A 25769-nucleotide genomic window follows, 5' to 3' on the forward strand; every position below is an offset into this window, starting at 1 on the left:
ATTAATGTGGTCGTTGAATTTTAGTCTCTCCTTCTTTTTAAGTTTTACTTAGACTCTGACTGCTTCCCACTGAAAAACCTCACCTAAAATCAATGGCTTTTTAAGGTAATTTTTAAATACTTTTTTACTTTTATTTATGGACTATATTTAAGTAACATTTACACAACATTTTACATACAATTTCTGCAGTTTAGATTGCCTACATTTGTTCTTAATGTTTTTCTTTATTGAAACAATGACTAAAAAAAAAAATGAGGGAACCGTTTAATTTAACAACACCTTTATTTTTCTTAAGTGAAACAACAAGGCATAGTTCAAGGTATAGCCGTTCAAATCAAATACTGTAGCAGGAGAGCTTTCCCAGTGAAGGCTGAAAAAGACAAAAAAGAAAAATCATTAATGCATCACACTCAGTTACTTTAATGCCAGGGATAATGGAGAAGCAGCATTTCTTGGGTTACATTCATATCACTAGAACAGCTATAACATCAATTTGTCCATTCAACTTTTGTCTACATTACATTTTATGCGGCGCAACACATAACTTCAAAATATATATTCTGCGATGATGGTAAACCTCTTATAACTTATCAAGTGCAAAGCACTACACAATTTCAAATTATTTTTTTACCTGAATAGCCAGATGGCTTTGCTTGTGACAGCTTGTTGTAGTTGCTGCTGAAGGCACTGTGTCAAGTGCAGAAAGTTGAGGACAAAAACACAAAGAAATACATTAAAACTTCACAACACAAAGATTAAGATCAGCTTTTTATTGTCATGCATACTAGGGAACCAGCTTTTTTGATTCCGATACCGATATCTGGGTTTTGCATATCGGTCAATACCCGATACCGATCCGATACCATTATTGAATTTACAAACTGTATACCTCACTATGTGGAAGGCTTCAGGTTTGACTTAAATATCTGCTAACTAAACTTATCCTAAAATTAAACAAAATAACAGATCTAAATAAAAGGAATGAACCATTGTTTATTTGTTAATAAAATATATGAACCAGCTGATAATAATATAGAAGTTAGAAATAAATTTAAATAAATAAAACGGAAAACTGAACACAGAACTAGTACCTTTTTTTCAGAAAAGTTTTTAGGCAAGGCAAGTTTATTTGTATAGCACAATTCAACGACAAGGTGATTTACAGAGAAATTAAAACAGAAGAAATAAAAAGCATGATTTAAAATTTAAACAAAAGAAAGAAATAAGAACAATAGATTAAATCAGAAAAAAGATAAAATCAATAGTTAAAATAAGATTCCGTTTTGAAACTCAAGCTTATTCAAATGCAGCTGAAAATAGATGTGATTATAAAATAGATAGATATAAAATAGATAGAGATTACATTGAAAATGTACATTCAATGACTCTGTACTCTGAGCTAAAAGTAAGCCTCAAGGTAATAAATAGAACAATTTAATTTAATTAAAACACAACAAAACAATAAAAAACAGAAACACTCATTGAAGGGCTGGGCTGTGCGGGGCTGAGCTGGACAGGACAGGACAGGACAGGTTAGGGGCTGGGAAGGGCAGGACCTGCTTGGGCTGGACTGGGCTCAATGGCACATTGTGCAGCTGTGGTCAGAGCACTTGATTTTCCTTGGCTTTCTGAAAAAGAGTTTGATTTGAGAGTTTTTGCTACCCACGCCAGCCGTAGTGAGTAATGCACTTCTGGTCATTTTCACAAAACTAAAACACCCGTTTTCTTTTATTATAAAGAAAACCATAAGGATAGAATTTGCGCTTTTATTTTATAAACAGGAAGTGAACCTCCCCTTGCTGTAGCTCACTTGAAACTCTGTTTTAAATTACGCTATAGCGGCGGTAACATCAAGTTTTAAAGCTTTTTCGTGCGAGAAAGTAGCCGTTTAGTTCCCCGTTGTGCTGCCAGTTTATCCAAATAACGCTTGTTTGCACATTTGCTCCGACGTGGTGGGAAAAGTCCAGACCAGCCGCACCTGTAACAGAGCGGCGGGGCAGCCCAGCCCAGGTCTGCTGAGGTGAACTGCGGTCAAAACTTCTCCCGTCATACCAGTAGAAGAACACGAGCCGATTGATTTACCTGCAGTTTATTGGAGATTAGACGCGGACTGGATAGCTTCATTTTGGAAGATAAATGCAGGTCTCACAGATGAAAATAAACATATGTGGCAGCTACGTTAGCTTATTTGAATGAAAAGTGTAAAATGTAAATAGCATCCAACAGTGTGCAGAGAAACAGACAACAAGCACCTAGATTTTCCCGTTTTTCAAAGGGGGCGGGGCCTGCAGTAGTTAGTGCAGTCTCTCACATAACCTGTGTGATTTTTTTATGTACTTGTTGAGAAGTATTAACAAATTTATTTTTTTTAATTAAAAAAAATAAATAAAAAAAATAATGGATCGCCCTCATGGATCGGTTGTACCGATGTGTACCGATGTGTTCCGATAACCAATCCATATATTTTGTCGATGTCGGACCGATATCCGATCCAAATATTGGATCGTGCATCCCTAATGAATACATGCATACACACGAAATTTGTCCTCTGCTTTTAACCCATCTTGGTTGACACCTGTTGACACACACAACATGCACGTGCACAGGGTCACACACTCATAGACGCCTGCCATACACTGGAGCAGTGGGCAGCCAGTCACAGCGCCCGGGGAGCAAGGGGGCATGGGCCATGACAAGGAGGTGGACTGACACACCTCCAGCTGTCAGTTTCACCAATCTTTTTGAGTAGCCAACCTTCCGGTTACTGGATGACCCACTAATCCCTGATCCATGGTTACTACTAGAAATACCACATTAAAACTATAGAATCATGTAACCAAAATAAACTGTACCACTGTCAAACCGATGTATTTTTGATAAATACTGTCAAAATACTTTAAAATATCGCTCAGATCTAAAAAAATAAAGGAAATACACATCTTTCACACAGAATCAGAACCATTTCCACATATGTTGAATCTTAAATCAATAAAATCCTGCATTTATGCCGCTGTGATTCTGTTCCTCTCCTCAAAAAAGCAGTAGAGCATTGCTGGCCATCTTTGAGAGAGAGGTGTGTCATATGTATCAAGAATAAGGCAGAATATAAATTTAAACAGTGTAAACGAAATCAGAGCAGTGAACAATGAGGCTTTGTATCAAATTATAAGCAAAATATAGACAAGGGAGATATAAATAAAGGCCTCCAAATGAGGTGACTTTTATTTATTTTGCACTGGGTACCTAGCAGGCCCTCCTCCTGCTGTCTCTCTGGCGTGTCGGTGTAGGTAGCAGATCGGCTCGGCTGCCAGATCGGCTCGGGGTCCTTCGTCTGCAGATGACGTCACACAATACGCTACCTACACTGGGTGGACAACACACACTCAAACACCGGCGCATGGACAGGTGGTGCTGGGCCGCTAATAAATGCTTAATGACTTACCTTCAAGATGATTTAGCTGCTCCTGCCTCCACTAAACTTTCTTTCCCATTAAACGTGACCGCAGTCGTCGTCTTTTTCTTGTGTTTTGGGAGACAACGAAGTCCATTCGTCCTGTATTCATGCATCGGAATCATCCGCGTCACTTCGCGCATGCGCGGATTCAAAACACGCAACACTAGTAAAACTTACTTGGTATTTCTAGGTTCATGTACAATGACTATAAAACCTTTGACTATTATGTGAAAATACAAAATAAAACTTATTCTTCCCACACAGTTTATTTATTACATGAATGCTATATATAGTTTTACTTGAATAGTTCCAGTTCTCACTGATACTTACAATTAGAAAATAAGAATTGTGACAGTTAAGCTAATAAATATTACCACGCCACAAAATCTTTTTTTACATTTCCATCCGTGGCATTTGTTTTTAGCTGATTTGAAGGTGAAAGCTTTCCATTTAAAGGGAAACTCTAATTCATAACAACATGGTTTTATTCTAATTTCTGAACACGAATGAAACTCGTAACACAGAAGGTAGATTCAAGGGGATAATAAAAATAAGCAGTCAACCCTACACAAGATTTACACAGCTATGTAGTCATTTTTTGACAGTTAACTCGATTACTCTTTTACGGCTTTATTTGGGATGGAAACTGAACACACTTGAAATATCAGCCAATATCTCCTGATTAAAAAGAAAACTGCATGTAAAACTATCACAGGAGAGTCATATCGAGAAAACTTTCCAGCTATTTGGCCTTTATTTTACAATTTGGACTACTACATGGGCTTCTTGTGATTCAAAGCCTGAAGAATTCCTATTTGGCAACCCAGTTACAAAAACGTTGTGACACTGTGTACAATATAAACAAGATCTCAGAAGCTAATATTTCATTTACAACATAATATAGAAAACATATTAGATATTGAAAGTAAAATTGTTTACAATTTATTGAAAAAGTTACCATGAATTTAAAGGCAGCAACACCAAAAGGTCAGGACAGGGCCATATTTACCACTGGTTCAGATACCCTCTTCTTTTAACTACAGTCTGCAAACATCTGAGAACTGAGGAGTCTCTAGATAGAGGGTTCTAACTGCTCAAACGTCCTGGGTCATCTTTTATGTATTTTGTGTTTCATGATGTTTTATGTATTTTGTGTTTCATGGCATATCATCTGGACATCTGGTTAGTATGCCTCCTGCTCACCTCCCTTTGGAGGTTTTCTGGGCATGTCTTACTGCGAGGAGGCCTCGGGCAAAGGCCCAGAACTTGCTGGAGGGTTTATATATCCCCTTTGGCCTGGGACCACCAGAGTGTCGCTAGGCAGAGGGATGTCAGGGTTTCTCACCTGAACCATGGATAAGCAGATGACAATGGATAGATGGATGGTAAATCAATTGTTTTCAGTTGGTGAAAGTTCTAAACAGTAGACAGGCCAGTTCAGCACCTACAAAGCCATGTTACTATAATAGATGCGGTATGGAGTTTAGAATTGTATTGCTGAAATATGCAAGGCCTTCCCTGAAAAAGATGTCAGAATGGAAGTATATTATTCCAGACGTGAAATTTGCCAGTTCCATCACCACTAACCGTAGTACCATACATAGTACGGAGATGAACTTGTTATGAACTGAGAGCTCATAACAAGTTGGATAGCACTTCTCCTCTTTAGTCTAGAGGATACAGAGTTTATGATTTTCAAAAATGATTTCAAATATGGATTAATCTGATCATATAACAGTTTTTCCACTCTACCTCAGTCCATTTTAAATGAGCTTTGACTCAGAGTAGATGACAGCATTCCAGATTATGTCCTCACATTCTTCTTCTTGGCAGCCTAATTTGTGGATGGCACCGTGAACTGTGTTGTCAGAAAATCATTTCAGGAAGTGTTCCTGAGCTCATGCAGGGATTCCATGACAGAATCATATCTGTTTTTAATGTGGTGTCACCTGGGGGTCACCAGAAGATCAGGGGCATCCAGTACTGATTAACTTCATGAAAACTGTGTCTGCAAATTGTGCCAGAAATTGTATGATAATTGTAGACTGTTTTTAGCAGATTGCTAAACCTTGACCTAACTATACCTTTGAGATTCTGCCTCTCTTGCAGCACATTCTTTCCACTGTTTTTTAGTACTATTTACTTTACCAGATACTATTTACTTTACATAGCCCCATTATAGGGCGGCTGTAGCTCAGGAGGAAGAGCAGTCGCTACATGTCGAAGCGTCCTTGGGCAAGACGCTGAACCCCCACGTTACCTCCCAGTGTATCACTGGGGTATGAATGTGTGTATGAATGATTAGAAAAGCACGTAGTTAAGCATCTTAAGACGTGTATGAATGTGTGTGAGTGGGGTGAATGTGGCATGTAGTGAAACGCTTTGAGTGGTCAGTTAGACTAGAAAAGCGCTATACAAGTACAAGTCCATTTACCATCTTGACTTTTGTTTTAGACATGTTGCAACCATCAACTTTTTTAATGAAATACAAAAATATCTCACTTTCAGTATTTGGTATGTTTTCTATGTTCTTTTGTGAATAAAATATTGGTTAATGAGATTTCCAAATGTTTGTATTCTGATTTTATTTATATTCTACACAGCAAACATCTTTTGGAACTGGGGCTGTATGTAGATACTTTGGTGAGCACAACATAAATGGAACCAGTTGTCAAATCTACAAAAAACTAGCAAAGCCAACAAAGCTAATACTTATACAAAGCACTGCTTTCCCAAGACCAATAAAATACTCTGCAGAGTTTCCAACTGACCACTGACAATGTATGAAAGTCACAAATATAAAAGCAGCAACATAACTGTATCTTAAAATGCTACTTCTATTGCTTATAGGACATAAATTACAGCCACATCCGATCCCTGCTGAGGAACCCTCCATTTGGGATTCCAGGTCTAAGTCCATCTGTGATGAAAGGGCTTGGATAAAAACTAGCAGACACTTGTCTGCCCGGATTCTACCACCGGCATTGGCGGATTCCGCCCTGAAGTCATGTGATTTACTCAACCGCTGTACATTCTTTCAAATCTCCTTTCATCTCAATCTCAGTGATGACAAGAACCACTATTACCTCTTTAAAAGATGACATTAAGCAAGAGCACAAGCAGTGATTTGCAAAGATTCCAATCATGCAGCGTAAACATCTGCATACCATTTATACTCATGTCCCATGATTGTTGCTGAAACTCAAATTGAAAATTGACACACATGAATTTTTATTTTAGGGTACTGATCATTTTTATAACAGAAATTCAGTAAGGAAGATAATCTAAACCTGCTCAATGATTTGATTTTGTGCAGCACAGACAAGTCAAAAGCACAGCAGTTGGACTGGCTTTAGTATGGAGTGAGGTGCATGAGTTGATGTCACATGTAAACGTCCAATGTTGTTGGTCTAATCATGTAATAAAAGGGGCTTAAATTCTTTGAAGTCCTAAGTGCAGTTGTCAGTTTCTTTGAAGGCAAATGGTAATTGTCATGTTCACTGCCTCACAAATCAAATCTTTTACACATGTTTCCACCCTCCCCAAAGTCAGTGCTGTCCCTGTTTCATGCACACACATACACACAGAAACAAGGAACGTACCTGAACAACCTTTACAGCATGGCTTGATCTGCTAGCTATACGGGAGCAGATGGGCCCTCAGCCCTTTCGTACCCTGCCTTTGTCACAGACATCTGGAATTGGTCAAAGTTAGACAAGGGACCCTCGGGAAAGGCTTTGGTCCTACCCCCCAATAAAAAACTTTAAATAAAATGATGAATAGATAAATAAGTACACCTAATTGGTCCCTGGCTTAAATCAAAGAGGAAATCAAAATGACACCCATCTCCCGAGATGCAAGCACACATCCTTTTTTCATCGTTATGGGTGTCTGTGCTTGCTGCAGGAATTGAAAGAAAATATCTAAATATTCAGTTATTGCAGCATTAAAAGCTAATATTTTTTACAAACATAATTGTCCTTGTTCATGTGAATACATCTGTATATGCGGTTAATGTTTTTATGTAAGTCATTGTTAATCAAAGTGTCTCTAGGGAATTCATTCTGCCTTTAAGTGCTGCTAAAGGCAGAGTTTCCATAACATGATAAAGCATTCGGGCTAAAAATCTCTCCTTTCCCATTATTTGAATACTGAGCTGGTCCCACTTGGTCAATCCCCCTTCCCTTGAAGTTCAAACTCATGTTAAATGACTTCCTTGTTCCTGTGCGTTTTTTCTGACTATGGTGTTGAAAACCAGGTGACTTGCCTTCGGGTGAGGCTTTATAAAGTCACATCCTGCATGCTGCATGGGATCCTATGGACTAGCCTAAGTGTCTCAGACTTAGGTCTAAGAGGTTTAACAGCTCGTGCCTTAGAGATTAGCCAGTGCTTACAATCAGGATGATTCCAATGCAATGTTGTATATCTGAAGCCAATTTAGCAGCTACTCCTCTTAAAAATGCAAGCACACAAATGAAAAACTCACAAAAATGCATAAATGAATACATAACTTTATTTAAATAAATGCTTTGTCATAACAAAAAAGACAAAGGTTAAAAGAGTACATAAATTACAAGTTGAATAAATATTACACAGTGATATTCACTTTGATAATTTGAGATTTTTTGTCTTTTTTTTTCTTATTTGTCCTATGTAGCTCCAAATACTGACCATTATTTCCTGCTATCCTCCTGCCACCAATGGGTCTATTTCACAAGCTAGTGAACACCAAATTATGAAAACCAATTGAACTGTCTCATCATATCCAAAAGCATTATGTATTCAGAAAAAAGCTGTACTGAAGTTATCGTTCTACTGAAAAATGAAATGTGAATATGAGTTTAAACCAAGCAGGAAATGAGAAACTTGAGGAATTTACTACTCACATACAGGTGAAGAAACAGGAAATTGCTTATTCAGTAAAAGAGTAATCTTCTACCTGTTTGCATCATTAACTGGTCCAGAGATTACTCATATCAAAACCTGATCCTGTGCACCTTGTTGCAGTATTTACATTCCCCAGATTTCTACAACTCCTTGTAACTGTCTTACTAACTGTATCTAATGTCTTGTAATTGGTGACCCCACAGTGGGGAAGTGGCTAGGCCCTGATAATGACCACCGCCCATGGCGCTCGCTCTTCCCTCTCTCCTCTGTCTCTTTTCGCCCTTTCTATATCAGCTGTCATCTCTGCGCAATAGGCTGTAAGAACACCTCTAGCTGCTTGTTACTTTCAACTATTTTCTTTTCTAAAAGATGTTGCTGTATTGAATGTCCCAGGCATGGGCTTTACAGCCCCTGTCATTTACAATTACTCCAAAGCACCATCTTTGAATGGTAAGCACAAGATAACACAACATTCAGCTTTTTGTTGTTGTTTTTCCACTAACTTCCTGATACCACACTGTAGGATGTCGTTAGGTATCAATATCAATAGTGAGTAAATGAAAGAAGTGCAAGCTCCTTTTTATTTTTTCAAAAGTGGTAGTAGGTATTTGGTGTTGGAAATAGGGGAAGGAGCCTTGATCATTTTTCACAACCAGAAGCCATGTAGGATGTATGTATCATTTCTCTTTCACAACATCCAAACATCCTTTGGCTTCCCCTCTCTCACTGTCATATATATTGGCATTCACTTGAAAAAGCAAGAAACTTAGCTTATTGGTTGTCAAAGAAAGAGAAGGAGGTTTAACTGACTGTTACTCAGCGATTCCTTGCACATCTTCTTAGTCCAGAATTAAATGGAGGTACATGCAGAGATTACAGGATTTGCAATGTATTGCTGACATAATTTAAAATATCTACCACATTCATTGTTCTTGTTTTAATTAAAATTGAACCTAGACATTTTTATTGTCATATCAAGCATCGGCCCCCAGCTGAGGCTGTCTGAAGGTTGCCGTCATATGATATCACACTTTTACGTCAGTATTTAAATGTATTTGCATGTAGGAAGGCACTGTGATTTGCACACAGAGAGAGAACAAGTCCATTTAAACCCTGTTATATCCTGTAACCTTTGTTTTGATCATGCTCCTCTGAGATAGAGGCAGATAACCTTTGTATGGAGGCATGTAATCAGTAGGATTCCAGAGGCTTAGCTTTGACTGCACTGTAGTCAAATGATTGTGGACCACTCTACTGACAGGCCACAAGGACTTATTCAAATTCTTTACAGGCGAAAATGTTTTTTTTTCCAAGCACATTTACATAATTGTCATACTTTCTACAGGAAAATCAACATTCAATAACTATATTTAAAAGTAATGCAATACACCATGGTTACACTGTGGTAGCAGTACTGAGGGGAAACCACTTGATAAAGGAACATGGCTCAAAAGTGGGCAGTTTTTACTTCACTGAAGGCAAAGAAAACAGCACAAACACAATCATACAAAACTAAACTTCACACAATTGAATCAGAGAAGCAACTGGCCCAACTGGCAAGTTTGATTATGCACGCAACTCGAAAGATCAAATTCAAACTTGAGCCCCAATCTTTTTAGCTGAAAATTTTTTAATTCACCAGTAGAGTCAGCGCTCTCTTAGTTCTGTGTCGCCCTGCATGGCAGTGTTTGTTCATATAGGCACAGTTGGCATATATCAGGCTAGCTACATTGTCAAAGAGCCACTTAGATAGGTTCATCTGTGATGATCTGCTTACTCCTTTGTTTCTGAGAGACATTCTTTACATTATAGAGAAAGCCAGCCACAAGACCACCTCAAGCACTAGCAATACTCGTAGTGAGAAAATCAAATAAAAGAGAAAGAAAAAAAGACATTCTATTTTGTAATAGGCTCTCTCCATCATACACCAACATGGGCTCATATATAACACACATTCACACTGTACACATGCCCACACCCAAGCACACGTAATTTTGTGAAGTTATACATATCTAAGCAGGGTCCCCTATTCGTAAGTGCTATGACAGAACCACATACCCAGATAGAGTCAACTGTTACGGTATATCTTTATCTCTTGTTTCTATTTTTTTCTTTTGTAAAACAGACAAAAAAAAACAAATTAGTCTGCCAATCATCACTTCCATGGTGGCATCATGTTCCAAAGCCTAAAACTGATTTGTTTTCAATCATTATGCATGATGCTTTTACATTTTTCTTTTTTTGTCCACAATGATTTTGTATTAATTTTACATTACATAAAGTATTGTATTGTAATACTCAGTTCCTGCAAAAATAAATCCATTCTGTGCATGTGTTTTCTCAAAGCCAGGCTCATACAAGGGATCCCATGACCGATAGTCAGGGGGTCTAGTGAATTTTCAGGGTCTTTCCCCCTCATTCAGAAAAGAGTGCTTGGTCAAAAACAGAAAAAAAAAGGAAAACATATTAGTCTTTTTTTCATCCTGCTCTTTCTGTCTGGATCTCTTCTTTTTTTCCCCACTTGAATAACAAAAATCTTGAAGTGAACAGAGGGCAGAACAAACGTGTGATTCAGAGAAGAGGCATGGGCCTTGCGTCATACGGTGGTTTTGGGATGGGGGACAGGGGTTGGGGAGTCAAGGATGGTCTTCCTCATTTCACTCGTTGTTGCTGCTCTCCAGGTCTTTACACTGAATGTCCCCTCCACTGTAGTCTGTACCTGGGAGCTGAACACCATATCTATCCACACACCAGCAAATGCCTCTTTTGCGACCACGTGATGGCTTGCACTGTGGGAGAGAAAAGAGAACAGTTTTATTGGAAATGTAGCTGTATAACAAAAGGTGCTCAAACCCTGTTCACCACAAGGCAAGATATGGAAGAATAATGTATATATGTATGAGTAATAAGCTACTAATAAGCTCAAACTGCAAAAATGTTTTGATAGGTCTTTTAGCTATTGGAGGAAGTATCTCTTCTTTTTCTTTTTATAATCTTTTGTTGTAACTGTGAAGGTATCTATGTGCACAGTATTTGAATCCAATGCAAAATTTCCCCACAGGGAAAATAAAGTTTATTGTATCGTATTGCATTGTATCGTAAGATATCGTATCACATTGTATCAAATCTAATCTTAGTGTATCAAATCATATTATAACACACTTCAGGAGCAGCGGATAATCATTATTTGTAGAATGTTGAGTACTTTCTAGCTCTAACCTCAGGCTGGGTACTCTTCCAGCATTGAAGGAAACCATCTGTGATGCAAATGTGCAGTGAACAAAATAAAGAGGAATGGGCTGGCAGTAATGGGGTTTATTGGGCTACAGAACAACAGAGGAATTATTTTACTTCAGCTCATCTACCAACTGCCAACCGGCTACCACATCACTTCAGTGTTTCTGTCTGGGGTGCAAATGCAATCTTACAAAAAGTCGATAAAGGTCTGTAGTACTTTTAGAAGCTCCCAAGTTCCCATTTCCCTTAGCAAGCCCTTACAAGAGTTTGATCCAAAAGCACAGAGAGACTAAACAAATGATTAGCAAAGGGTTACCTTTAAAAATGCTTGTAATAGTAAGTAACAATTAGTTTTGATCGCACAATATCACCATTTAAATTGAAAGTGCAAAGAGGCCAAGCTCACCTGCTTGCGCTTGAAGAATCCTCTTCTGTCACAGTTGGGAAGGTAGAGAGACAGAGCCATCACACGAGAAGTGTCCTTCATACCCTGAATGATCCCATCTAGTTTTCTCCTGCAGGGACCCTTCAGAGAAATGCAAAAAAGGGTCACAAACAAGCAACATAGTCAAAGTTATGCTATGTTGAGAACGTGAATGCCTATTTTAGGCAGATTTATGGCAATGAAGTTTTGTGATTTAAGATAATCTAGAAATGGCAGCTCTTTTTTTTTATGTCCAGTGGTTTAAATCCTTGCCTCACTTCAGTAATGTAAATGTCTACTTGAAAAAAATCAACTATATGTGTTAGTATTATTCTGCAGCTAAGAGCTGCCAGTCACAAATGCTAGTACTTACAAATTCAGGCTCATGCTTGTCCACGGATAGAAGGGAGTAATCCATTGTGGAGCCCATAGAACGCTGTATGCCAAGCTTCCTCTTCTGGTCTTTTTTCACTGCGATTTCTTTTTTACTCTTCACAATGTCTTTGGGATGGAGTGGCACTTTAGCTTGCAGCATGTCCCCAGTAGTCTCTGGACTGATGGTGTCCTCATGCTCTCGAGACTCACGATCTGCACCAGAACCAAAAAGAGATGTTTAAACAATGGTACCTTTTTTAAAAAGTTTTTTTTTATTTGTGTGTGGTTAGCATACAGCAGTTTGACTATTGTTGTTAGAAAAGAAAATATCGTTGGACAATGCATCACAGCTGTGAGAAGACTTGAAAAGTACACGCCTTTCTCTAATATTATGTAATTTCAACATTTAACTACAAAAACTAAAAAGTTTATTTGAAATGGGGCGCAAAATGCTGGAATGTAAAAAAGCTCACATAATTAAATCATAATGTATACAGTTTGCAATATTTCACAAACAGAAAACTATTGAAGTTTAGTTATGTTTAGTAATGTTATTACATATTAGGTTTTTATCTGCATCAAAATAAAAAAAAGATTCTGCTTTTGATACATGTGTTGACAGTGAAGGGGAGGCATAAGTTTGAACCAACAGCTGATGAGCATATACAGCTAACACAACAGTTTAAAGTCACACTTTCTCATCCAACCTCACCGAGATGCATCTATGAGAGCAAGACAGACACCAAAACTACTAATAGCAGTCAGTACCAACAATGTACCATAATTTTTTTTCTTATTTATGAGTGAGACATGATGAGCTCAAAGCACAGACAGAAATACAGACACAATGACAGTAGCTGACACATATTTTTGAGCGGAGAGACTTCAACAGATTGGGAAAACTGTATCACATGCAGCATGACTGCCTAAACTTTGCCTGGAAAATGTGTTACCGTATCATCTGGGCTGCTGACTGTGACTGGGACTGAGGCTCCTGGGTGTCGTAACTTTACAGTAACGTGTCCTACATTAGGCTGATTGAAATGTCAAGCTGAGGAAAATCTAGTCGCTCTCTGGGTGAATATAAATGCTTGTACATTTGTGTCACATTTTATATACTTCCTAGATGTAATTTCAGGTCCCCCAGGGGGCACTGTAGTCCTAAAGATCTGAAAGAGTCTCTTGCTGGGATATTTACCAGTTCAGGTCCTTTATCCTAAACCAAACCCTCCCCTCCCCCCCTTTCCTATCTTTGGGGCTCAGCCTCTTAAGCCTGAACCCCCAGCCAGAGGTTCTTTGAGGCCACAAAAAGAAGCCCTCCACCCCCCACCCCTTTTGGCTTAGCTGTACCATAAGTACAGAGTTGTTATGGGGACTTTGCCAAGCCCCAATTGGCTCTAGTGATGGTGCCAGTGGATGACCCTGGCTATATTTATCTGACAAGGAAACCCGCCTGGGTGCACTGAGCCAAAGGCTCTGAACCAAGGAGGAATGTTGGACTATAGACCAACTGCTGCTAAATGACAAATCAACTTCCATACATAGAGAACAGGTTGGAAAATATTATTTAACAAGTTGCCATAACTTTGCTCATAAGCCTGTTTGTATCCTGCCACCATGGAGAACTGATCACTGAGACGGAGCAAGGCCATGAGCTTTGAGAAACTGACGTTCAAAGAGCCTGACACAGCATGAGTGTCTGGGAGTCTTTCGGTAAGAAGGGGAGGTGGGGTGGGTGGAGAGCCTGGGGGCAGGTTGATTACCAGAATTGGGTCTTTGGCTTCTGCACTGCACTACTGTCTCTTTGAAATTAATCTCACAACTCATGACTTGGCAGGCCTTGGTTTGTGTTTAGATATGTCCTTGTGTCTCCCTGCTCAGACCGCAAAGCTATTGCTCGCTATAAATAAATATTTCAAACAAGCATTCCTATGTACGCCGTGCATGTGACTACTGTGGAAAACCTCTTTATTTCTGCTGTACAGTCCAATAATTTTGCAGGGCGCCTGATTAAAATGCCACATATTTGGCAATGAAACATACTGCTGAAAAAAGGACTGTTTTTTTAGCATGCATTCTTGTTTCATGTGTAATTTAATTTGAGCACATAAATGGTCAGACTAAAACAGCCGTAGCACATAAATTACGCTTACAAGTCAGTCACTTTATGGAAAAAAAATCGGTGTTTAGAGAACAATGTGTGCAACATACAAGCATGTATTCTAAAATCCATGTAACTTTCACAAGATAAAGATCAACACAAAAAAAACACAAATTTGATTCTGATGTGGGCTCTTCAGCTCTTTAGTTTGGCCACAAAAACTCATTTTTTCCATGCTAAGGGTACCAAGCTTGTAAAGGAAGCTCAGAGGGTCTGGTTTAACTCCTGAAACACAGCCAAGACCCTGGACGGAAGCCAAGTGAGCCAACTCATGTGCAGGTTCTCCATTCAGCTGAACCCAAAGCTGTGGCGTATCTCTCCCTCGTTTCCAGGTAAAGATTTCATTAGAATGGGAGAAGCGGAGCAGCCAAAGAAGGTGCACTTGATACTTCTCTGTTTAAAAATTAACATCTGCCCATAATTATGCTTCATGAATATCCCAAGTTTCTTACGGGCATAAGTCCAAGCTTGAAAGATAAGCTACCCCTTCTTTAGATTTTTTTACTCCACTGGATCTTTAAGACTATAATTATACCATTTAGACAGCAAAAAAGCCAGGACAATAGATCCTTCCCCATTTCATTGTATTTCCCAGCATTACACCACATTTGTTATGTCGTGCCTTTGATTAAGTCAGTGTCTGTATTGCATCTGAAATTACATCTTTACAAGATGTAAGAGAATAGTGAATAGAGGTGCTGTTTAATCTCATCTGGGGGTAGGACAACATAATTGTGGGGACGAATGAACCTGAGGGCCTGTGCCACATAAAGCACAACTATAGTAACCCATCCTCCAGTGTCACACTGCCTCCACTACTTAATATTTGAAAGCCAGGCTACGGCCTGATGACCTGGCAGTTTCTAGAGCAGAAAGGGAGGTGTGAAGTTGTGCCAGTCAATGTGACTGTGTGTCGCAACACAAAAGTCAGGTCCTGGCTACTAAAAGAAAAGGAAGCATTTTAAAATAGGGAAAAGATTGGTAATGCTAAAATGTCTTAGGATGACACAGATAATCAGTGGTACCTCTCTAAAAAAATCGAAGAATGACCCATCAATATGTCTGTTTTCCCATTCTGACAACCATATGTCCATAACGTCAAAGACAGATGAATGATGTGACAGGGTGCCTTCCACTCGCCTAGTATTTCTCTGTAAGTTGGTATTCGCCTTAGTGACCCTTAGAAAACAACAAACATTAAACACACATTGGAGACTGTGAAGTTGATTTCATGCGTTGGTATGTTTAGATACCATTTTGTAATCTTCCTTGCTCTTAGGGTGTCTTTTGTATGTACAGATCCTGAATTCTAACTTCAGGATAGTGTATTTTATGCTGTATGATCATCCTCAATGATCATATCTCAGTCCATTTCTAATCCTTATAACAAAATGTTAAACATATCTGTTCACAGGAAGAAAAAACATATTTCAAATTACTTTTGATTTTAAAACATATCTTTATTATTGATAGTGTCTCATAAAATCCACTACACATGACTCCATAAAATTGAGACTTAACTAAATGTATTGATATGTATGATTTGTTTACTGAAATAACTGAGTCAAAAAACAGCAGGGTTTTTGTTAGAGATCAAATTTTGGCACAATCTCAGCTTGCAAATCTAAAATTTAGCAGTGCGATTCAATAGCTCCTGGTAAGGCCCATCTTCTCTCTACGTCTGCTTTCTCTACTCCACTAGATGGGACAGTTTTTAGCCAAACAAAACTAAATCTAACCAGGCAACGATGGACTTAAACAGAGATAATGGGCGAGTATTCTTTAAAAGATTCCACCCAGCATACAACATGGCATGATCTAACTTCATATTGTGAACTGTGTCGGGAAGATGTGAGTGATGGTTCATCACTTCACATTATTCCAAATGGCAAGAATACCCATTAGTTACTGAAACCAGCTTGAGTTTCCAAACCAAAAATAAAAATAAAGTGAGAACCTGTTTACATTTTTGTTGTCATACAAATAATATGATTTAAGGGGTAAAGAAACAACAGTTCGGAAAATTGTTATTCCACATGAAACTAAGCTAAAATTTGTTTGGTTAGCTCAGGTCTGTCACTAAACATTAATGCTAGCTGTTAGTAATAAAATTGTGAAAGTAGCAGCGGCATATTGAGAGACAGAGCTGTTTATGTTGCTGAGGTTGAGTGTTCAGAATAAAAGAATTTTGTAAAGGTAAGTTTTCTTAGCTGACGTACTCTGAACAGATAAAAGTGAGCCTTTTATAAACTTTTTTTTTTCACAATGTAATGCAGTTATAGATTAAAGGTATATTTTAAAGTCTTGCTTTTAATCCAGTGTGTGTGGTTCTTTGTCTCGTTTGTCTCTGTGTGACCCTGTGATGGACTGGCAACCTGTCCAGGGTGTACCCCGCATCTTGCCCAATGACCATTGGGATAGGCTTCAGCCCTCCTGCGACCTGACTGACAGATTAAGCGGGTATAGAAAATGGATGGATGGGTGCTTTTAATCCAAGTATGTACAATCACAGTCAAAAAGCCAATAGTATACATCTTCTGCTCATAAGATGAAAACAGAAAAGTGCTTTCATGAGAAAGATTAAGTGACTGAAGGAAGCTCACGTCCAGACCAGCTGGAAGAATCTGTAAATAAGTTTTGTTGAGGAATTTTTTTTCTGCCACCAGACATGTATGTCCTGTTGTCAGTGGAATTTTCTGTGTTTCGGCCTTGTGCATGCTCTCAATCAGCTTCTGAATATGCAGGAAATAACGCTTCCCGCAGTATTGTGCACACAGAATCTGTTCATTGCAATCAAAAGTTTCCTGCTTTTCTGAATGCAAGGTATAAATAGCAACAAGAACAATTCAAGGATCATAAATTGCAAAACAGGACTTATGAGAGGATGCAACGTCTTTCCAAGAGGGAAATGCAGCTATAGGTAAGCAAACTATCTGCATGTTTACAGCTTTCACAATACAAAAAAAAAACAGTGTGAACAGTAAATCATCAGAGTGACATGCATTACTGTTCTACTGTACATTGCTTATTTTGGTCTGAGGTCTCGTCCCATTTCTGGGTTTTCAACAAGCTACGCGCATGGATGCAATGTCTTTTTGGGTCACCACAACACAATTACTGGGTGTGACAAAATTTTAACTCCCTCCTGGTGGCAGGAGCAGCTTTTTCTTAGCAAGAGAAGAGTGCTCCAGGTTGTGCAGAAATCTTTAGGCAGAATAAAAAACAAAAATCAGGGTTCATACTGTTCTTTGTGTGATTTTAGTGGGTAATGTTTTGATCAATTGCAAGTTCATGAACATCTATTTAATGTGATGCAATGCATACAGCAAGCAATTTGAAGAAACGTCCATTATCAGACCTGAATAATTTTAAGATTCATTGTTCATCATTTATGAGGAACTGCTATTTAATAACAGTATAAGGTTCACTCTAACATTCTGAGCAACATCAACATTCCAGAGAATTCACTGGAGCCTCCATTGTTTCCCAAATCCTGAGAAACTTGAGCCTTTTTGTCCTGCTTGTGAGTGGAAATTCTAAAAACTGCCCCATAGTAACAGTGAAAAGATTTTGGTCCTTTCTTACAGCATGCTAGTATGTAACCAGGTGAAGGAGTTGAGATCACAGCACACAGGTCGGGTCAAACACATGTGATATCATTTTTAAAAGTCTGCACTGCGGGTTGATGTCTTCTGCAGCTGTTGCCACCAGAAGGCTAGGTGTCAGTAACCAGTAAGCTGTACAAATACCACTGTAAAGTTTTACAGGGAGAAATCAAGCAAGTGTGCCAAATAAGTTATTTGCTTGCCAGTGACAACCCCAGTGCTGTTGACCGTCCCTGTGATCCCACTGTAACTGAAAACAGGCAGTAAAACTGATGTAACCAACAGCATCAGCTTCACATCCAAAAAGTTGTTTCAAATTTTCCACAAAATGCAAGTTTTTCTCTGAAAGTCATCATGTTATATATTGAGAAAATTACCTTCCTTGCAAAGCACCTGCTACAGATGCCTTGCAGCATAATAAGCTCTCACTGAACAAGACAGAGGCAATTTGGAAGGGTCCATCCAGCTGTAAGGCAACTGGGCCCACATATAACTGGAGCAGCATCTAACGTGGCATGCCTGCACACTACTATGACAAGTCAAAGTGCACGGGAAGCAGAATCTACTTCTTCCCACTTGCTTTGGTCTCTCAGCAACTGCCCAATAACTGGCAGTGCCAGTGATGATGTTAGTGTGGAAAAAGCAGATGTTAACGCTCAAAGTTGAATAGCTTTCTTCAAGTAAGTGATGACATTGTGCATGGTGATTACACATGATTTGGGAATCCTGGAGGCCTGCAGTAACTGAACCTATTGATGATTCTAAATATTAATGAAAACTCCATGTCACAAAAGAAAAACCACAAAGTCTTCAGTACATTGTTGCGGCTGAGACTGTCTGCATTCAAACTGCATGCACATGCATGCAAAATGCTGAAACAAATATAAAGTAATAAAAATTCTAAGTGAGGGCAGCAGGTTTCCTGTAGCTATGTTTAAAAGGAGCTCAGTCTTACTGTCTTATCTGTGAGAAAGGTATCGTGGATTTGGAACTACTCCTTTATGATCTTTTGTTTCTTGGCAGAGAGCAATCTGTTAAAACATTAGGCCCTTTCAGAAGCCTGAAGGATGAAAGGATGAGAAGCCTGCTGCCGTGAAGTCATATCTCTTGGCAAGCTTTCCTGGGCCTGATTCACTCGCAGAGTGCCCCCTAAGCACATACCACTGCCTGTGCCTTACAATTCAAGCAGCTCCTGGGATCACAGAGCAAGACGAAAGCATGAATGAATCCACTACTGGGACATGAAGACAAACATAAAATGATGGCCAGGGTTATTTTTCTTGAAAAGGGGGAAGGGGGTGAGGGGACTATAGGATAGCAAAGATTAATCTCTACCATTGTTTTACTGTCCAAGTCAGTATTTAGGCTGCAGCTCTCATGGCCTCATGAGTGTGGTGGACACTTGAGCTCCACCTCCCTGCGTTTGCCTCACTCAGCTAGCAGCTGCAACCCCACACGACAGGAAACCAGAGGCTCACCTCACTAGTTCCCAACCAAGGAGCTGTTTGACAGAAGGCCCTTCAAGAGGAAAGGGAGACAGAGCTGGAGGGATTTTGCTGAATCACGGGCGATGTGACACAGCAGCCGTGCAATGAATGCACTGCAAGAGGCAGGAAAAGATGCTCCGATTACCTCTGAGGGCCAACAAAGGAGTCAGCTTCTGTGTGTGCATGAGTGTGTGTGTATGAGGCCAGAGTGAGACAAAACTGCCTGAGGTGTCATCACTAACAATCACACACAATGCACACCCAGACACCCACACAGTCCCGCCCAAATATGTGTGAGAGAAAGCATTCTGACTGAGACTTGAAACACACACACACAGTGCTGATAGGGAGGACTACCTTTTTACATTATCTCAGATAGTGATCAATGGTTTGGAAAGCATACTGTTATTTTTGGAACAATAGCAATTATAGAAAGAGCACATTTTTCCTGTGGTGTCATAAGAAGGACAGGGGAGGGCTGCTCTCCGAGAGCACAGCCTGATGATGACTCCATCAGCCATCACCCGTCTTCAGCCAAAACTTTTGCGGTTACCACCTACAAATCTTGTCACTGATAAGCTGCTAAAACTCGGTGACAGGGAACCTGCTACACCAAGAAACGTCTTAAATCATTCAAGACAACTGGCTCAGTTCCTCTTCTCCCTCTGTCTAACTCTTTTTCTTTCCTTCTTTTCTCTCACACATGCAGATCTAGTGGCAATCCAACTCTAAACACGATCCTGGGTTCCCTGCAGTTCTAAATCTATCTAAATTCAGCTTCAACAAGACCCTCAGACAGTGGAGCAGCATCTGATTCCTTCCAATATGAGCTAGTATGCACTTTTTCTCTCTGCCGGGACCGATTTCACATCTCAAGCGTTCGAATGATGAAAAGGCGCAAAAACTGGAGAAAATAAAGGGAAATCGTGGGCTGGATATTAAAGTCGAGTATTTGGAGAACAAGCTCACGTCAGGCGCAGCCACACTGTCCTGTTAATATCTCTTACATAAATAAACTACCACGCAGTCCACAGACCACTTTTCATAAAGCGTTTCACTCGTTGAACATAAAGTGCGCTGCATAACAGCGTCTATGACACACACTCCTAAAATTAGCCCTTTCTGTCATCCAATCTGCCTCCAATCTACACATTATTGAAGAGTTGACTACCTGGATCTTTGTCAACCGCAGTTGAACAGCCACTTTCCCCGGTGAGTTAGGCGCAACAGATGAACTGGCACCGGACTCACAGCCAATGATTTTTGTGAAATTCGTATTCATGATAAGCTGGGTTCCGAGTCTCACATTTTGAAAGTGCATATATCTGCGTATCTGCAGAGAGTCGGAATAAGCTCCTGCACACAGTTTACTCGAGACAGTGGATAGAAGTTAATCAGATGGCACCTTAAACCATCTGTCAAACAAAGCTGAGCCGCACATGATCATTAACTCTTGGTCTCAGTCAGGGAAGGAGGCACCTATAGGTTACATTTATAAGGTCCCTAAATAAAGGAGAAGGAATTGGGAAATTAACTTGAGGATATTGATTTAACAAAACAAAAATGCTTAGACCGTTATACATTTTTATGAAGATTTTTCCCGAAAGACACAGCCTCAACATGCCATCAAATCGAGAGGAGAGAGAAGACCCGCGGTCCTCTTCTGGTTAAAGCATTCACAACCACATCACTCCTGTCCATCATGCATTCACCAGCCAGTGCGCGTCCTTACCTACGGGCGGGAGAGCAGGTTTGTATCCCTTCTCGTTGGTGCACACTCCCCTGCCGTGGAGAAGGGCGTGCAGGGGTTTCTCCTCTCCGCTCCGGGGCAGGCAGCGGAGGCCCTGGGTGCACGTCCCGGTGTAAACACCGCACGCCGCGCCCTCAGACAAGGCGCACGTTAGGCAGCAGCCGCAACCGGGCTCCTTGACCAGCTGGCAGCCGACCGGGACCGGCGGGCACATGGACAGCGCCTTCTCGTCACACGGCTCGCACGGAACGTACGAGCCCAAACACCCCGACAGCCCCAAGATAAATGTCACCAAGAGGCAAAAACTCAGAAACATCGTTGGCGTTCTCTTCAGTTATAGCATAAAGCTCAAATGCGAGGAGGAGGGGGGGAAGTAGCCTGGTCTAATGGACACAATGCCTCAGTCAGATAATCCGATTCTTACAGTTAAAGCCAATAGTCTTTATCCAGGAGTGCTATGTATAAAAACATCAATGGCAGTCTTTGCGCTATGCACGCTGCAAAATTACTTTAAATGAACAATTGAAAATATATGTGCTATTTTCCCGGAAATATTTTCCTCTGCAGGAGCAAAACAAGTCTGTGGATAAAATCTCAACTTCTCGCCCCTTCAGTTAAGACTCCAGTACTTTCTCCAGCACAAGTTTCCTGAGCAGACTGATCAACTTGAGACTTGCCTTGCCTTTTTAAAAACAGCCGTGCCCCAAACCCCCCAACTCCGAATACGCTAAACAGCAGGGAAGGGAGGCGCACTTGTTCCACAGCTTGGCAGTCTGCCAAACATTTTTTCAGCAGCAGGAGGATCGCTCTCTCACCCTGAGGGCTGAACTGATGCCGAGGTGCAACAAGGAGCGACAGCAGAAAGAGGCGACACCATCTGAGCAGCCATCAAAACCTGTAGATCTTTATTTCACACTACAAAAAACTACGCTCAGTCTTTTTTCTGTTCATTTCTATTTTACTGTGGGTGAGGAATTTTATGCTGTTTAGAGATTCAAAGGAACAAAGTGTACAAAAACTGCACTTCCAGACAACGCTTCAGAGAAGCCAATATTTTCTTTTATTTTGCATGTTAACTGCGCAAAATTCAGATTTGAAAAAAAAAGAAAAAACATCAACAAAATCCTCGGTAAACCCATTGCTTAATTCAGAAGTGCCTTATTTTTTCACGAGTTAAACGGAACATCCTAAGGGAGGGAAAAGTGTGTGCGAACCACTTTAGTGGTGCTTTACATTCACGGATCGGAAAAGGAAAAGATGTGTGGGATCATTACTGCATCATCCACTTACATAAGGGTTGGACCGAGGAAATTGCCTCTCTTTTGCTTAAATGACAGCTTTTTCTCCGCTTCGTTTGGTTAGCATTGCTGCGGTCTGTCAGTCACCTTTAAAGCCTGCACCTGTTGCTTCATTCGGACACCATTTGCGTTAATCAGAAGGGAATTCCACCAACAACTTTTCTCTCTGGCTCTCTCCTTTCTCACACATATGTGTGTGAGCACCAAGGGGATGTCACGAACTTTAAGCATATAACGTTAAGTTGGAAAAAAAAACGCCTGAATGCTGCAGAGTGCGTGTCACATACGCAGTATGAATGTGACCGATTTCAATCCCTTAAAACTGAATTTCACTGCCTTCAGTGGAGTGTACTGGCTGGTTTTCATTCCCGTATCTGCTCACTGGAAATAATTTCTCTTGACCCAGTGTATGTGTAATGTCAGGATCCTCTGAGAGGTGGCTTGCGCAGCTGTTGACCACCAGAAGGCGCTCTTAACAACGGTTAACACTGCGGAGAAGCCCTCTCACATCTTCTCTGCTGTCTGTTAAATCACAGTAATTGCCACATTATTACTGCTTAAAACTATAACGTTAATTAATTATTTCCATGATATTTACATTATTTATACTGATATGGATAAAAAATTAGAGCCTGTGAAGTATTTTTTTTAAATCTAGTTCTCCGTGGAATTACTGCCTGGACTAAAAGTCTTGAGTCATCATTCATTTCTTTAGATATTAGCTGGAAAAGGGGGGAATAGGTGCAGCAACTTATTGAAACATATGCAAATATGATGTAATTACAACATATAAACCAAAACCAAAGCTTTGGTAAAAGTAAAGTATAGGTGAACTCTCTCAGAAAATCTCTTTAGGTAGTCTTCAGGAAATAGTTCTTCTGAAAGATATTCCAACGCTCATCTTTGAATGTTAGCTGTCTTTTGTTAATGTTAAAGTGGACTGTACTTGTCTTTAAAGATGATCCCACACTGTGTCTATAGTGTTTAGGTACGGATTCGAGAGATTAGGATTTATCACTCTGCAATACCCGTTGCTACTGATTTGCAGTCCAGTTCTTGTGTTGTTTGGCATACCTTAGCCTTTCCCTTTCTTGAGAATTGCCTCTTGACAGCCACCCTTCTATGAAGACTTTTGCTGATGAGGCTTCAATGAACTGTAGCTTGATCAACTGAAGGGTTAGATAGTTAGATTAGGGTTAGATAGACATCTTTCAAGTCAAGTAGAGGACATCAACTTCCATTGCTGTTAATCTGTTGTAGTATTTTGGCCTGACACTTCTTTTGTCCTCCACTTGTCAAGTTTACATTCTGCACACCATGCTGAGATATGCCAAGTTTTCAGCAAATAGTTATTTGGGAATCACGTTTTTCTATGCAATAATGTTTTTTCATTTCTGTCAAACTGTGTTATCTTTGGTACTTCTTATAGCTACATCTAATAAAAGGGAACACATTTTGTATTTTTGTAACAGGCTGCTTGTAACAAAGTGCCCAGAGATACCATTCAAAATAGGTTCTTTCCTCAGTTGTCTGTTACATGTAGACACAACACTGCTTCATCCTTTGAGTTAGGTTCCTTTTTTACGCTTGAATGATTTATAAGTGTTAAGTGGTTTAGCATACATATTGTCAGGAACAAAGACTGAAAAAGAGAGAAAAAGCTGCCAATGTCCAAAAAACCCCCAAAACACTGGCACCTGTCAGAGAGACTGGTGAAGCATTTCTTAGGACCACTAGCAAAGATCAAAAGAAAGTCTTGCTGTTTGGAAGCAAAACATAAAAAAATGTGGGATGGATCAGAATTTCTGTACAGTATTGTAACTGACAAAGAGTGAATGAAACCAGGAGTTTAGTGGAGGGTGATTGGTGAGTGAAGACAGTTGAGGGAAATAACACAGGTTAAAGGAGCTGATGACCGGACTGAAGAGAGACTAAGGAAGTAAACAGGACTGAGACAAGACCAAAAACAAAACAAAAAGACATAGATCATGACACAAGGTTGGTATTTTCCACACTTCTCTTTAACCATGACTATGTAAAACTTTTAAAGCTTCCATAAGCACCATTTACATATCTGAACAGATTATTTTCCCCTTGGAACTTCCTATCCTTTTCCTGACATGCCTCCATCCATTATATCACCATCAATCATTTGCTCTCAGCCATAAACATCTGAAGCTGAGTGTAGTTCTGTTTGTCACAAAATTGTGATTTATTTTTTTGTTAAGTGGTCAAAAATTAATCCAGCAGCCATAAAACTGCACATATTGAACTCTGACAGTCTCTCCAGCCAGCTCTGGAGCAAAAAAAAAAAAAACAGCTCCAAAACCAAGAGAAGTGGCAAAACCCTTAGAGACATAAATCTGAGTTACTTTAGTGATAATGAAGAGATTAAAACAATAATGCAGCATGGATTAATGGTGTTTCTCTGCTGGGTATGTGACAATGGATGAAGAGAGGATTACAAATTACAAGGAAAATATGCACCAGATACAAGCCCCACTTAGGGATCTACATCGTGCTTGTTATTATTATTGAAGGAACTCAATGTTCTTGTTCTTTTTTGTCCTCTGCTCTCATTCTTTGCTCAATGCAAAACTAATTCCCCAAGGATCTTTTCATGCATCAATCCATCTGTTCCTTTCTTGGTACCACCCTCCCCCTGTTCATGCATCATTCTGACTTGAAGGAATACTAGCAATGTTTTATCCTGCTTAAACATTTGCAAAATTGTGTCTCAATGTCTTCTGTGAGTGGTGTTATGATTTGAACAACAGAGGACTAATCAGTAAGCACCATAGTTTACCATACTATGTGGGCATAGATACTCAGCTATTGCCTTTTTTAATGTACAGCACATAATTCCATGTAAACAGAGAGCTTCACAGAACATCTTAGTAACAGATGCTTCAAGCTGTACCCTCACCCCAGAGCAAGCAAGCATTGAGCAGAATTAGTTTGAGCATTTTGTTGAAGAGCTTTTTTGTTGTTTATCTGAAATATACATTTGGCAGTGAAGTTACAGCAAAACTGCTCAAATTCTCCAGGTCATGATGATCACAAATCCTCGCTTTGAGGACAACTGGCCTGT

At 39.7% G+C, this 25769-nt stretch overlaps 2 protein-coding genes and 1 long non-coding RNA gene across 3 annotated transcripts in view; 1 reads left to right on the forward strand and 2 right to left on the reverse strand.

Annotated features, from left to right (window-relative positions):
- LOC140320113 (insulin-like growth factor-binding protein 2-B) overlaps positions 1–6700 on the forward strand; it is a 36503-nt gene extending 29803 nt beyond the window's left edge. The window contains exon 4 of the mRNA XM_072397910.1: positions 6305–6700. Coding sequence (XP_072254011.1) covers positions 6305–6397 — 93 coding nt within the window. The 3' untranslated portion in view covers positions 6398–6700. The remainder of the gene's footprint in view (positions 1–6304) is intronic.
- On the reverse strand, positions 307–3360 carry LOC140319932 (uncharacterized). The gene is made up of 3 exons (XR_011917990.1): positions 3244–3360; positions 632–687; positions 307–370 (listed from the first exon to the last, which is right to left on the reverse strand). It is a non-coding gene; the product is annotated as an uncharacterized lncRNA (long non-coding RNA).
- Positions 6701–7949: 1249 nt separating the features above from the next.
- Positions 7950–22113, reverse strand: igfbp5b (insulin-like growth factor binding protein 5b). The gene is made up of 4 exons (XM_072397911.1): positions 21363–22113; positions 12376–12590; positions 11985–12104; positions 7950–11130 (listed from the first exon to the last, which is right to left on the reverse strand). The coding sequence occupies exons 1-4, from the start codon at positions 21694–21696 to the stop codon at positions 10999–11001; spliced, it is 801 nt and encodes a 266-aa protein (XP_072254012.1). The 5' UTR covers positions 21697–22113; the 3' UTR covers positions 7950–10998.
- Between the last annotated feature and the right edge of the window lie 3656 nt (positions 22114–25769).

This window comes from Leuresthes tenuis, unplaced genomic scaffold (assembly GCF_036924035.1).
Source record: "Leuresthes tenuis unplaced genomic scaffold, fLeuTen1.0.hap1 SCAF_12, whole genome shotgun sequence".
NCBI lineage: Eukaryota > Metazoa > Chordata > Actinopteri > Atheriniformes > Atherinopsidae > Leuresthes > Leuresthes tenuis.